General features: G+C 36.9%; 1 protein-coding gene across 9 annotated transcripts in view; it reads right to left on the bottom strand.

The window, feature by feature from the left end:
- RhoGEF2 (Rho guanine nucleotide exchange factor 2) overlaps positions 1 to 16430 on the bottom strand; it is a 291915-nt gene that overhangs the window by 240432 nt on the left and 35053 nt on the right. For 8 of the 9 annotated variants that reach the window (XM_083111359.1, XM_083111363.1, XM_083111364.1 and 5 more), the window contains 4 exons: positions 13298 to 13458; positions 11804 to 12010; positions 9126 to 9416; positions 631 to 724 (listed from right to left, as the gene is read on the bottom strand). In XM_083111359.1, coding sequence (XP_082967485.1) covers positions 631 to 724; positions 9126 to 9416; positions 11804 to 12010; positions 13298 to 13458 — 753 coding nt within the window. The remainder of the gene's footprint in view (positions 1 to 630; positions 725 to 9125; positions 9417 to 11803; positions 12011 to 13297; positions 13459 to 16430) is intronic. The other variant, XM_083111366.1, reaches the window with a different exon arrangement.

Genomic DNA, 16430 nt, shown 5'->3' on the forward strand with positions numbered 1-16430 from the left:
GTTGTAGATATGTTTCGAGTCTGAGTATCTGAAATGGCAGATCTAAGCTCCTCACCTTAAATGAAATATTTTGAATACATATACAGTTTAATTTAATTAGATTTTTGGATACATTGGAATCATATAGAACCTTTACATTGTTAATATATTTGTGTGGGGGTGGTGAGAGGTGGTAATATGTAAGATTGAAATGGAGAAAACATTTGCTTGTACCCTTGAATTTTTGGAAATTTCACCTTGAAAACCGGGAATTATACTTCAATTTTATCGTGGCCACCCAGATAAAGTGGACTTAAAACAAAATGCAAACCTAACCTTGAGGTTAGAGGTTTTCAACAGTCAAACGCAGCCTTGTGTGGCCTATCATGCCTCAAGGGTGTGCAATATTGTTGCTGATTGGCTTGTTTGCAAGTGACAGGTGTCGCTTTGGTGTAAATTCTCCCTTACAGTAACAATAACAAACCCTAGGAAGCATCTTTGTGATACATATATTCATACTCTTCCCTTGTGTTACTTAAATTGCTCACTTCTCCCTCTTCTATTTTGGATAAAGAATCATGGTTGACAAAACAAATAATGACAACCAAAAACACATGACTAAGCTTTTGTAACAGTACAGCATGTACGTACCATCCGAGACAGCAACATGTTGCATGTTCAGAGGGTCTGGACTGGACTTTGTGCGTTGATGTGTCTGAATTGAAGTGGACGAAAGAATTGACACCTGAAAAGGAAATGCATGACATGAATAAACACCTGCATCCATAACTTACCAAACTACCAAAACACTAATTATCAATAAGTAATGAAAAAGGACAATGTAGGAAAGCAGTCATTGCCACTTCAGAACTCTTGATATGGAACTTCGCATTAATTAGGAGGGTGAATTCACTATTCACTTCTCCCAATACTATGTAGAAAAATGAATAGTGAATTGATTTGAATAGATTAGCTTAGTTATTTTTCCATCTGTGCAATTTAGGTAAGTACAGTATATGCAACCTACCTATCATGCAGAAGCATCTGCTATTAAACTAGAGGAATTTTAGAAGAAATGATTTTATCATCGTTTGAAATTGCCCAACTTTGGCAAATGAACTTTCTTTCTATCTAGTATCTCCAATTATTTTCTTGTAGTTTACGGTTATTACAAGCATAAGAAAACAGTTTTTCTTTGTGACGTTTCAGGAGAACACACGCTCCTTTCATCAGACATTTATTTTCTGATGAAAGGAGCGTGTGTTCTCCTGAAACGTCACAAAGAAAAACTGTTTTCTTATGCTTGTAATAACCGTAAACTACAAGAAAATAATTCTATAATGCAAGCAATGCGTACATACAAGAAAAACTAGTATCTCCAAACTGCACAGAATCAAAAATTGTTTGAACAGAATGAAATCTGAATCAAACAAGGCTTGGAAGTAGGATTCCAGGTAAGAACTATTGTTTGAATGTGTACGTGTGTAAATTGTGTATATTATTAGTTAATATACAGGGTGTCTATAAAAGAACTCCGGGGTTTTAAACAATCATAGCGCACAAATGGTATTAGGTAACTCAGGTTAGTTAATTACTTTGAAATCAGTAGCTCATCAATTTTATTCACGTTGTTTGGAATTTTTTCCAACAAAGGTTGGCAACGCTGTGCAGCATTGAGCTTGAAGTGGCTGAGCCCAGCAGAACCCAGTCAGTGCAGCTCAGTGCAATAGCGATGCCACAGCAGAAGGCGCAGTGTGTGATATGGCTTGTAGAAACTGGATCTGTTATTACTGTACAGCGGAACATTCGATGCATGTATGGTGGTGTTGTGCTTTTGGACAAAACCATTCGTCAATGGTTTAAGGTGTTTAAAGAAAGTGGAAGTGTTCTAAAATAAAAGTCTCCAGGTAGGTTGCGTTTCTGACGAGGACGTGGAAAGAATTCGCACTTCGTGCGTACAAAGCCCCAAAAAATACTTGACACGACGCAGTCTTCAGTGGGCGGATACCAAGATCGACTGTTCATAAAGTGGTCCACAAGAGGCTTCGTCTAACAGCTTACAAGGTACACCTTTTACATGAAATTAAGCCTACAGACAAGACTAAGAGATCACTTTGCTGTTTCTATGCTGAACAAGATTGAAGAAAACAATGATTTTCTAAACAAAGTTATTTTTATTGATGAGGCCACTTTTCATGTCAGTGGTACTGTTAACAGACACAATTGTCACATTTGGGGCTCACAGCCAGCTCATGAGTTCATTGAACATTGTAACTTGCCCAAGTTGAATGTTTGGTGCGGTCTTATGCATGACCGTGTTATTGGACCCTTCATTTTTGCCGAAAAAAACATCAATGGTGATGTGTACTGTGACATGCTAGAGCTCTATGTTTTTCCTCAGCTGGGTGATATTGAGGCGGAGAAGTGGCCTGTCTGCTATCAGCAAGATGAAGCTCCCCCCACTTCAGCTTGCGTGTGCGAGAAGCACTCAACAATCGATTCAGCGACAGGTGGTTTGGAAGGAAATGGCCTATTCCATGGCCTCCAAGATGTCCGGACCTTACTCCCTTAGAGTTTTTCCTATGGGGACATGTGAAGAACATGGTTTATCAGGAGAAAATTCAAGATGTCAACGATCTAAGGCAAAGAATTATCGCTTCTGTGGCAACCATTACCCCAGACATACTGGCCAGGACGTGGCAAGAAGTCGATTATCGCTTGGATGTGTGCCGTACTACAAACAGGGCACACATTGAAATTTACTAAACTGTAAACAAAACTTGATAACATTACCTTCAAAACCATGTATTTACTTTTTCCTGAGTTTGAGTTTTTAATAAAATATTTAGCTTCAAACCCCCCCTCCCCAAGTTCTTTTATAGACACCCTGTATTTCACATTAAATAGAAAAATAGATTGAGAAGAAAATTCAACCTTGGAAATAAATAAATAAATACACCAAAAAAAAATTGTGGAATATTGAGTGAATACTTACTATCCATGCACAAGATTATGAATCAGATGGCATGAAATTTTGTGGTGTCAATATCACATAATTTCATGAAATTTGAAAACAGTTAAAGAAGTTTGCCCAATACCCACCAATGAAACTAACTGTCAAACAAGAAGTCAAACTTGCTACCTTCAAAATGGACTGAGTCAACTTATGGACTGGCATGCCCTGACAGCATATTCAAGAAATAGAATATGGATGAAGTTGTATAATGAAAACACAAATGACACATGATATGTACATGGATGAGACAGCTTACATTATAAGTACTATTGGTATCAGTCATTGAACACATATTGGTAATTGTTTATTAATCTAGTAATTCTATAATCAAGTGTTCAACTGTTATTGCTTCTATGAATATAAAGGTAAGGGGTGTCTCAGAAATATTTTCGTTTTTGAATCCACCCTCTGGGGCAATTTGCACACTACGGAGAAATGAGACAGATCGCAACACTTGGCAACATTGTTAATATTAAGTTGCCATGGAGCGCTTTATGGGGCAGCAACGTGCATTTGTCTTCGTGCATTTTATACAAATAATGATTCTTATGTTGTTGTGCGTAGTTTGTACCGGCATCATTATAACCTGGCAGGAATGAATCCTCTTTTTCATATGGGACCATCACACCAGTCATTCATTCATCACTGAAATCATTAACATTCGGAAACAAGTTGTCTCATTCCATGAGATTGAAAACTCCTATTTTCTAATTAAGGATGGACCAAATAAAAATTGAATCCATATTAATACTATGTTGATATAAAATTTACCTTTAAATGTTTGCCATCCAACCACTGGAATAGGTTTTGCTTTAGGAAAAGTACATATGTATTTAACAGTTGGGCTGAAAAGTTCGTAGGCTGACTCATAGATGGCATTACTAGAATTAAATCCATGTGATTTTTACTTAGTACTAACCTTCAAAAGATACGTGTATAAATTTCACAGCTGCTGGATAATTAGTTCGTGAGATATAGCATTGTGAGTGAAGCAGCTTTTGTTATTGTGAAAAAATGGATAAAAAAGAATTTCATGTGTTAATAAAGCATTGCTTTTTGGCGAAAAAAAATACTGTTGAAGCCAAGGCTTGGCTTGATAAACATTATTTGGACTCTGCACCACGAAAATCAACCGTTGAGAAGTGGTTTGCTAAATTTAAACGAGGCGAAATGAGCATCGAAGATGATGCACGCAGTGGACGCCCCAAAGAGGCTGTTACCGACGAAAACATCAAAAAAGTCCACAAAATAATTTTAAATGATCGTAAAGTGAAGTTGATCGAGATAGCTGAGACTTTAAAAATATCAAAGGAACGTGTTGGACATATTGTGCATGAATATTTGAACATGCGAAAGCTGTGTGCAAAATGGGTGCCACGCGTGCTCACAATCGATCAAAAGCAACAACGTTTTGATGATTCGGAGCAATGTTTAGCGATATTCAACCGTAATAAACATGAATTTTTCCGTCGATATATTACAATGGATGAAACATGGCTCCATAACTACACTCCAGAGTCCAATCGACAGTCAGCCGAGTGGACTGCACGTGATGAACCGAATCCAAAGCGTGGAAAGATGCAACAGTCGGCTGGCAAGGTTATGGCATCAGTATTCTGGGATGCGCATGGTATTATGTTCATCGATTACCTCAAAAAGGGCCAGACCATCAACAGCGATTATTACATAGCGTTGTTGGAGCGTTTAAAGGATGAAATCACGAAAAAATGGCCCCATTTGAAGAAGAAAAAAGTGCTGTTTCATCAAGACAATGCACCGTGTCACAAATCAATGAAAACGATGGCAAAATTATATGAATTAGACTACGAATTGCTTCCCCATCTACCATATTCTCCAGATCTGGCCCCCAGTGACTTTTTACTGTTTGCAGACCTTAAAAGAATGCTCGCTGGAAAGAAATTTAGCACTGATGAAGAGGTAATCGCCGAAACTGAGGCCTATTTTGAGACTAAAGAGAAATCGTACTATAAAAATGGCATCGAAAAATTGTATGACCGCTATAATCGTTGTATCGCCCTCGAAGGCAACTATATTGAATAATAAAATCGAATTTTGTCAAAAAAATATTTTTTACTATGTTAGCCTACGAACTTTTCAGCCCAACTGTTATACTAGAGCTGAGCTGATATCGATGTTGATGTATCGGTATTGGCAGATGCCAGTAGTGTCAGTATTGGTTGGATTTTATTTACTCACACTGTATCTAAAGATATCTGTTTGGTGGTTATGCGGAGATAGGTAATTTACTCTGATAAGTTTACTTTCCATTTTCCCGCGAAAATTTTTTTCACAATAAATTTCGCCACCTGTCTGGTGGCTTCATCAGGCATCAGAGTAAATTCCTCAGATAATTTTTCGGCATTTTTGTCTTTCGCAGTCTCTGCAAAATGCAACACTTTCAGGGAGTCTAACTATCATGGAAACTATGCAAAATTCGATTTTTCCATTTACTTTGCACCAATATTGTGTGCCAAAACTGTTTTGTGATTTCGTAAGAGGGAGTGTATTGGTGCACCCAGGACCCATCTCCTGTTATGATTTTGATTGGGAATTGCGGACCATCCGTAGAATAATGCTGAAGAAGCAACAGCGCAGCCTCTTGACGTTGATTTTTGTATTTGTTGGTAACAAGCACAGCACCAAGCAAGAACATAGTTCATGATAAACCAGCTGATCGTGAATCAGCAAATATGCACTACCGTAGGGTACATTCAGTTCACTTGCAACCTCTAATTTTCATGTGGCGGTTGGCAAGAATGATTGCATTCACATCCACCATGTTGTTTATAGTGTTCAGTTGCAGGCTGCCCAACCCCCCAGTGTCGTTCACGTTCGTTCTTCCCTCTTCAAACATCTGGCACCATTTTGCAATCATGGGGCGTGACATCGCATTCTCACCATACACGTCAACAATTTGGTGATAGATTTCACTTCGATTATGCATTTGTGTGTACAAAAATTGTGACAACGGAGTGCATCTCCATGTTGGATACCACCTCAATACAACGTGCCCTACTCACACAGTAACTACTTGCATACTAAACCAGCTGCTTTGAGTGTGGCAAAAAAACATTCTGGACAGTGTTGGCACCAATCGTAATATTTTTCTCTCTCTTAATACAAGAAAATGGGTCAGATGTAACTTATTTTTTAATTTTCCCTTGTATCAATCAATATTTTGAACATTTTTTAAGTGTTACGATATTCAAGCATCAGTATCTGTGAGAAATTATAAGAGTATCAGCATCGGTACGGGTATCAGCTCAGCCCTAATTTAGATGTTACTTTACAAATGAATTACATACCTTTATATGCATGAAAACAATGTTAAAATGGCAATACTTCTGCACTAAATTACAGTTATAAAAATTGGAGATCCACAAAATTATCAGCAAAAATTCCAATTAAATGATTTCAGTATCAGCTGATACCAACAGACTATTGACATATACCATCCATGATTTTATATCAAAGGCAACAATGAAAAAACATAAATTGCACTTGTTTATGGGGCATTACATGTAACTTTATCCTATCTTGAGAGTGAACAACCTAAAATTGTCATTTGCATAAAAATTTAAGTGTTATACATAATTAAGTTACAAGGTAGAAGGTATTTTACATACTGTTCGTTTTAACTGTTTGATTTACTTCTGTTTTCTATTGTTTTCCACCCGAAACACCAAAAACAATTAATTTCTCCTGTAGCTGTTACATTCCCCCCTTAACTCCTTTAGAATATTCAAAGGTCAATTACCTTGTCTCTTTATCTTAAACAATTTATGTTTCATAATTTGACAATTCACAGAAATTAAAATAAATTTCATATTAAGTGAAGCGGCAGTGTTTTGCCTGTCACACCTGTGACATAAAATTGTTCACTTATAGCTACAAATCTGGGAAAGTATTTTTAGGGTAAAAACACGTAACAACCGTACACTACAAGGGAAATAATTTTACAATGCAAGCAATGCGTACATACAAGATAAATTTTAAGGGTGTATAATGAACAGTGTTAAGGCTCGGCTGGACCTTTGGCACCCGAATGGGTGAATTTTTAAAAAAAAATTCCTCCCCCTTCGAAAAACCGCTGTAATATTCGAAAATATGAAAAATTACATATGATTAGAATTCCTTATAGAAAATTGACGTGAATTTTTGTGTAGTTTTCTTTCACTGTTGTCTAGATATTATCTATAGTTTAATAGACTTACGTAATGCTCTAGAGTCGTTTTCACGTTCAGAAGACACAATGGGCTCTTATGGGCAATGCTTTTCTTATGGGAAATTCGAGCGCGCTGTTGTGAAATTTCTGGATTTACAAATTTAGCTTATGTAAAATCGGTACCTGCAGTTTTGCAGGAAATTTTGTAGAGAATACGATGGTGAACACAAAAAACTGGTAACTTGCTTACATAATTTTAGATAAATTAAAAACGCAAATTTTCTGTGAAAACACAATTTTTACATTGTTTTCATTCCTAACGTTGAAACATACCGTAAAATTGAAGCTTTCAATATGAAAAAAAATGACACTGTTTTTTAATTGTCATAGGTGACGGTGGTACTCAGAATTTATCAATACTTTAAAGCAAATTTGCATTAAAAAATATTCAAATAAATTATGTGGAGATTTTTTATATTCGTGCAGTAGAAAATGTCGTCGCTGGCCATTTTTTGTTCTGTAATTCCAAGTAAAAACTTCCAGCGACAAAGTTGTGGGGAAAATAATGAAATTATTTTTTATAACCACTCAAAGGTTCCAAAAAATATTACTTCCATGCATTTGGAGTTTCTTTTTAAGCCGAACCGCGCGCGAAGTAAGGAGACGTTGTCTGGCCATCTTGAGCCGACACACCGCAGCATTCCGGCTAATCACCACCAAGTTTTCCAGTTGTTATTTTATTTCCATTCAGTAAAAATATGAACTTCATGCAGTTTGTTATAATAGAATTGAAATTACTTAAATTTAATAATTGACAATTATTTCCAATGCTGCTGTTGTGAGCAACATTAGTGCTGTCGCAAATACACGTTGTTTTCGTTTACATTACTGTCGACATTAATACTGAAATGAAGATCACCTTTCAGTTTCCAACGTACACATAAATTCATACACACCATATTAACCTATGAAAGGCTTTCCAACACGTGACAAAATATGGGGCTTCAAGATAGAAATATGACATGCCTTGCTTGAGTCATTCACGTCATATCAGTTCACGTGGGCCATAACTCATTTGTTTGTTTGGGTTGCAACTTAATCTAACCCATGTGCCAGGTTCCCCTTATTTGAGTGAGAGATCTGCTTTGGTCTGTTTAGACTTTTTCCCTCTCCCGAAAAAGTGTTTTCAGTTGTGTGAGCTCTCAGTGATTTTTACTTTTTTAAGTGATTTCTGAACTGTCATATTCGTGCATTACGCTCGCGTGTGTAGTGATCGCAATGGATCATAGTAAAAAGGGTAACTGTAACGTTCACAGTATAATATTAATAATTATATATAATTATCATTATATATACAAAATATGTAACACCTTCATTGTGAAGAAAGGTCATCATTTCCCGGCGACATGAGCTAGCGCTGTATTGGCAACACTGTGCGGTTTCTCCATAAGCGCCGTTGTGTCTTCTGAACGTGAAAACGACTCTAGAAGCAATTCTAAGCTGATGTAATTTTTCATATTTTGGAATATTCAGGTGCCAAAGGTCCAGTTGAGCGTTAAGTTTCACGTTGCATTGCACAGAAACTGTATGAAAAATGTTGCTTAACTATCAGTAGAATAGCTACCTTAATATAAAAAATGTAGTCCGCGTGCCGCACCCCTGACAATGGAATGTCCCTTATGCAATTTATTATTAATGAATCTCAACATACTTACAGTGAAGGAATGAAGTGAATATTTGTGTAAAAAGTATAATGATAATAATAACTACCAGTGCTTAAGATTTCCTAATTTAATTTAAGATTAAGCAAAATGTTCCAAGCCACTTGCACTATGTACAACATAAATGCAGCATGCAAAATCAAAGAAAGCTTAAGCACCATGAAACACAGAATCAAAAGCACACAGAAGAAAGCTCAACATGGTAGAGATGAGCGTTACTTACGTAATGGTTAGTCGGTGATGTAGGCAGTTTATGGAGGTTTTCTAGACTCTGTATTAATGGGACGCCACTATCAACACCTTCAGTATAATATAAGTGAGAGCAGAATTGGGTAGATTGTCTAGGAGGCAGGGGAGGGGCTCCACAGGGCAATGACGGTGCAGAAATCTGTGTCACAAGGTGTTTGTTTCGAGATGGCAAGGGAGGAGGTGTTTGGCAAAGCTTTTGTAACTTAGGCTGTCTATCTAACGAAAGCACGGACTTATTGGAATTGGGGAAACAGGGAGGGGAATACTGTAAGAGAAAAGAAGCAATTGTTAGATTGTCAATCCATCACAAGTTCACCATAAACCACATTCACAGCCAAGAAAGAGGTACAGTTATTAAGCTCAAGACATTTTCTTTCAATCTGCAAAAAGATGATTAAGTGGTAAAAATAAGCTCCAAAAGCAGACATTCATGGAAGAATTAAGTAAAAATGTTAATACCAAGAACCAATGTTAAATATGAAAAATGAAGTATGATCATGAAGAGCTTGGCAAATGGAAATACAAATCAATTATATGCCTTACATGTATGCCCAAGTTGTACCATTAGCACAGTCAAATGCATATTATTTGGACCATAAAACACACACATCAAAACATTCAATGCTGAATTTTCTATACCAACATATCCTATAAATTATGAAGACAAAATTTCTGTATGTACCATTTAAAAAAGTTGTTAATGAAATTCATGTTATTTAATGACTTTACCTCATAAATTTTCTAATTACAAAAAAATATTATTGCCCAGACAATAGGCAAACATGAAGAGTTTTAATGAGGTTAGATTGAAGGAGGAAACAGATCTTTAAACTGAGGATTGCAGAAATTGCTGCCTTCAATAAAGCAAGCATGCTGACTTGATGGAGACAAACTGAATATTTTGTTTTTCATTCATATAACAGTGTACTTTGGTATATATTAACTTCATTGGTTGAAGAGACCCGATAAATGACGCTTTGCCCAATAATTACCATTTCCTGGCAAACTATACTCACTACGTTCGAAGCCTGGTCAAAAATTTCACTTTTAAGATTTCTCAACAGTTACTTGAGACTCTCTCTCAGACATTGACTGACTTGATTAATGAGGTCATGATGGCACAGATCCTTAGATCTTGCAAGACTGAGTGAGGCAAAAAAAAGGGAACTAAATCCTCATTTGTATAGGTTTTTCCAATCGGAGCTACCAGATACTTTCAAGTTATGGTTGCCATGTTGCAACACTGTTTCAATATGGTGTTTATCAACTGTAGGCATAGCAAGTGTAGGCACATTATGAAACAATGGATTAACGTGTGCATATGGTTAAAAACATATTGCGGTAATTCATGTTGTGTGAAGAATGCAATTTTGCCAAACACATTTCTCTTTAGGTATGCATAAGCACCTGAAAGGTAAACTGGGTTGTTTTCTTTGTGGCTACGTGAAAGAAAGGGTGTACGCTAACAATCAGACAACTACTGATGAGCTCAAATGCATCATTGGCAAGATTGAGCTGTGATTAAGTGAGAATGTCATCAGAAATCTAGACAAAAAAGTGCCATCATGACAAAGAAGCTGTGATAGCCATTTCTCTGACATTGTCTTTCATATCTACTTGTAATTGATCTTAATCTATCTTGAAAATAAAGATATTCCAACTTTTCTTACTGGATGTATGTTTTCCTCCTCCATATTATTGGAAAACCCCATATTAGAACTCGTATTTGAAACATCGCATGCAACTAAGGCATGCCAGCTTTCATTAACACAATGGAAAAAGTGCCACTCTCATGCTTACTATCACAGTGTGGTTAAAGATGAAAATTTTATATGCAAAGAGACGACCAAATAGACTTCTCTGAACTGCAGTAGCAGTTTCAAGCTGTAAATTTGCAATCTAACTGTATTCTATCATAGTGTAATCTTAGAGTACGTTTAGTCCTGCCAGGCCCCGTCAAGTAGTGGTTCTGATGTAACACTGAAGCTTGGGGTCCTGACTCTGAATCCTGGATAAAAGGTCTTTCTTATAGTTGTTCTTTCGTGCACTTCGTCACTTCAACAACATAATTAACCTAAATGAGCAAGGAATCTGATATAATTTATATCTAGAGATGTACTCTAATGCAGTACTGTAAATAAACAGTACTACAATACTGACAACACTAATAAAATGATTCGCAAACTTCCTCCAAGCCTCTCGAGATGAAAATGGAAAGTTTCAGTGGAAAACATTTTTCATCTAGTTCTGAGCATTTTAATTCTTTGTGTTGTATGATTACATAAATTAAAACAGTGTAGTACATAAAATTATAGTATTTCTTATTCTTCACTGTCAATTATGACAGTTTGCATTATGAATTATTCAGATCTGGAAACAGCAACTTGTAAAGTAACATTTAAGAATTTGGTAAGGTTCATGCAAATGGTGGAGTAACTACTCCTTATTCTTTGCTGAATAGTGCATCAATTAACGATGAAGGAAATTTCCAAGTGTTGCATTAAATAAGTATTACTTCTGCCAACTGACAGGTTAGCATCTCAAAAGATTAATGTGATAATAAAATGACATGTCCACCCTTCCACAATCATATCAATGTTCCTCAGCCATTCATACGCAGACACCTACCTCCTCAACAGTCCTTTAACTTACCTCGTGATCCGAATTTGCAGTGAGGTTACGAAGTTGCTCCTGCAGGGTGCGGACTCTTCGTTCCGCCCCTACAAGCTCCTGCTGGGCCTTTGGATTGTTGTTCTTGGCTAGTTCACTACGGAGGGCATCAACATACCGTTGTTCCTTTTCTAGCATAAGGCGAAAGGTATTCAAACGCTGGTTCTCCAACTGAACAAGCTTTTCATGCTGCAATTAAATAATAATTTCATATTTTCCTTCTGTTCTCAGGTGCTGAAAAAAATTACCTAACACCAAACCAACGCAAATACAGTGAAATATTCATGGTAGACACATGCATATAGTATCCATTCTTCTACCATGGTTTGCATGTGTTACGGACACAATTTGGCCTCTCCCTCTCTAAATGCAAAACTAGGAGATAAAAACACCTGCCAAAACAACAGTATTGTAAAAAAACACTTATGATTTCTAACTGACATGTATTTTATTTGCATTTTTCTTATTCTATGTCTCTTTCTTCTTTTTTTCCTAATTGCCACAAAGAGGACAAAATCGATGCTTACAATGGACACTCATGTCCAAGCAAGGTTGCCAGGTTGTCAAGATGAAAATACAGGATGCAATCACAAGTTGAAACTAAGGGACAATATAAGAAAAGCACAGTAAGGGACAATATAAGAAAAGCACAGTAAGGGACAATATAAGAAAAGCACAGTATTTTTCATCTCCAGAACAGTCCTTTCTTATGAAAATTCTACTAACATATGTTTTAGATAAAGAATACATTTTGTTACTCTTGAACTCAATTCTTAGAGCATGTTGCATTATATCACCGCAACCCCCATGTGCTAATGAAGAATCTTTGTTGCAGTATTTCCAACCTTCTTTGTGTTTATTAGCACTACACCTCAACCACACGTGAAAATCTTCCATCCATGATTTGCAAAATACACACAGTCGTTTTGTTTTGCCTTCTTTGTATCAGAAGTTTAAATTATCAGTCATATTGGAACATTTTGAACAGATCTTATAGCAGCACTATGCTCCCTTGGAAGAAAGTAGAAAGAGTGCAAGGGAGGTAATAGTTACACATAGGTGGGGAAGTGGAACTGGAATAAATATGTTCCACAATGCACTGCCATTGGTGAAAGAGAAGTTGATGATCTAGGCATTCAGAAACATGGATACAGATGAGAAAAATTGTAGTTTTCAGATATAGGAGAATTGACATCCCGGGAAATATTTTCACAGGATGTGGGACACATTATTTAAATAAGGGACTCTTGCTTAAATCTGAAATGCCTGGCAACCCTGTGTCCATGTCGAATGAGAATTAAATGTACTTCACCAATGATTTTTAGCAAGTTTGTAAAATGATAATGATGCATGTATAAAACATGCTTCAATTGGTGTATGATGCTTGTTTCTAAAAAAAGAAAATTAAAAATAAATCTCTTAAATAAATTAAGATGATGCTAATAATAGATACATAACTGAATGAAGAAAACTTACATCTACTGGCTGAGGTCCAGTGATTCGTTCTGTACTCCTGGATGGTGCCGAGTGATGGTGATGAAGTGGACGGCTATGTGCTGTAGGCGAAGACAGAGGAGGTGAAGGACGATGACCTCCAATGATCCTTTGCTGGACGGTTAATACTACCTGAGGTGCAGCTGAAATACAATGCATGCAATTAGTATCGCGTTAAATAAATTTTAAAAAAAGAAAAAGAAAAGATAAGAGCAACTAAAGTGGATTTTCTTACAGATCACATGTAGGTCACCAGCTTAAATATACAAATATTGATTTTGTGTGTGACAAGGTTTGATTTGGTATATTTACTTCACTTTTCTGCCACTTTCGTCTAATCGCAAAGATGAGGATGATATGGTGAATTTGATGAAGGGACACTCACATGCCCAGGCTGGGATTCAAAACAGGGACCCTTGAGGACGTATCATGCTGTGCTAATCACTCTGCCATGGAGGTCGGCATATGTGACAAGGTGCATTCAAATATACACTAGGATCTGTTTCATGCTGAACATATTTACTGACCACGTACATTGAGGAAATTGGAGGTCAGTATTTGGAAATGTGAATGAATACCTCTCTGGCAGCCTGGAACTACCAAAATAGCCAATCTGTGGTGTGAAATAGGAGACATCGGATTATAGGAAGAGGTTATAATGGCCCAACCAGTATTATTGTAATCAATAATTCTTCCTTTGTCCTTCACTGTTGTAAATTTGAACTAATTTGTCTATATATGGTAATAAGGATGAATGATCAGATGGAATTGGTGAGCAAAAAACAACAATAATATTCTCATCCGGGTCAGGACTTAAACCTGGAACTTTTTGATGGTGTTCTGAAGTTACAAATAAATAAGCTGTTCAGACTAAACTCTTCTGCTGAAAGAAAATGTATAATTTTCCATTTTCAAAGACGACAAAGGTTTTTTTTTAGAATTTCTGAGACTTTTGAAGTGAAGAAAGGAAAATGAAATTGTAGTAACAGACAGTAAAAGTAATCAATAGTAAAAGTAATCAATAGTAAAAGTAATCAATTTTTCCTCCCAACAAAAGAGAGAGAGAGAGAGATGAGAAAGATCATGCCTGAATATGTACTGACAAAACCTGGACATCGAGACATTTCGATTGTAATCAGACAGGGATTAAAACTAAACAACTATCCTCACTAAATTGGGATGCCAGGTAGCCATAACCCTATCTGAAGGTGAAAGTTTTAAGTACTTCAAGTTCCAGTATGCAGATCACTATTAAAGTTAACATAATGTAACACTTTCATGCTGCGGTGGTCTAGTCAGTAGGAGACCTGGGTTTGATCTAAGGAATTTTTCCGGCCTTGTCCTGCATAGAGCGGCTTTGGGGCTTGCCCAGCCTCAAATCAGTGGGTACCTGGGTGGGGGAGGCAAACCTTGGGGCTAAAGGGGCAAAATCGTGGTGCTGATCACATCACCTCCAAAATGGCCGAGATCGAGAATGGGTGTTGCCCTACAGCCACATCCTCTAAAATGTCCCTTCATGGCACGGAGCTATGTGCACAACGAACTTTACCTTTTACCTTACAATGGAATATTTAAATTTAAGATCTCCAGCACTCAAGGAATGGTTATTATTACATCTTAACTCCCTCCAATATTATAACTTTCCTGGTGTTGAAACTGGGGAATGCAGAAGAAAAATTATGTGATAATTAGCTGGCTAAATTCAAAAGAATTAGGACATTGTCAAATGATGGAATAAACTAGATTGGCATTAATTTTATCGCTATTTAAAATATAAATACACTATGCCTGAAACACATCTTACCTAATGATGCATGACTATAATTAAATTAACAGAAAAAACTAATCAAATTTCCACTTTCTGACGCATCTGATACATAAAAATCAATAATCCAAAAGTCATCTCCAACCATTTTTCACTTGTCTATTATAAAGGTTTAGTGAGAATGTGGAAGATCTTGTGTGCAGATGTTGTTGACTCATATCTCTCGCACATACATTTAAGTCTTCTGACTATCATATTGGTCCTAAACATGTGCAGAAATGACTATCACATGAGCAAACTAATAGGCAAAGTTTGTCATGTGTTTACCTGTCAATTATCAATATCTGAAGGTTATAACAGGGCCTCCCGATGGCACAATGGTAGCATTGTCGCCTTGTAATCAAGGGGTCCCGAGTTTGATACCCTGTGGAGGTACATAGTGGTTCTGACTTCACTTTAAACTGTAGGTCCAGTCCCGATTAGCCTTTCTGTGCATAACGTGGATTTAAAAACACAAAACTCAAGCTTGTAACAACTGCATTTATATTTTGTATCTTCCTACTTTGCATCACATTTCATCCACTTCTGGCTAATCACGATGGTGAAGATGAATGATGATTTGATTTGATTTGATGTTTTAAGTCCATTTTATACACAGTAAGGCTAATTGGCACTGGACCTACAGTTTAAAGTGGGATCCGAACCACTTGTGCCTCCACCAGGTATCAAACCTGGGACCCCTTGATTACAAGGCAACGATGCTACAACTGTGCCATCGGGAAGGCCCAAGATGAATGATGATTAGATAAAACTGATTAAGCGACAGTCACAAAGGAATGGCTAGGCCAAAGCCTGGATTACAAGCTACGACCCTTGGTGGCGACATAAACTTCTATCAGATTAATAATTGAAAATATGAAATACATGTATCCACTTGTGCAAAGGCACTGGAGGATAGCATTCTGAGAACAGTGCTGGTGTAGTTTCTGAAATAAGCTCCACATTTACACAATCTTGTATTGTTCCCAATAATCCTAGAAATTATGGATACACTGACAAGCTATAATAGGCAATTATTACACGAGAGAGAGAGATCTGGGCTAGTCCTGCTCCTTTCTTTTATTCAGCGTCGCCTTGTAACCAAGAGGTCCCAGGTTCGATACTTGGTGGGGGAACACAGTGGTTCGGATCCCACTTTAAACTGTAGGTCCAGTCCCAATTCGCCTATCTGTGCACAAATTTGAATTAAAAACTCATATAGATCACATCTATTGAGCATGTTGATAATGGGGGGGTACAGGTGTCGCTTGGTAATAAAGGTGTCGCTTGGTAATAAAGGAGCTCTGGGTT

The sequence above is a fragment of the Lepisma saccharinum genome, chromosome 25 (assembly GCF_977018435.1).
Source record: "Lepisma saccharinum chromosome 25, izLepSacc3.1, whole genome shotgun sequence".
Lineage (NCBI taxonomy): Eukaryota > Metazoa > Arthropoda > Insecta > Zygentoma > Lepismatidae > Lepisma > Lepisma saccharinum.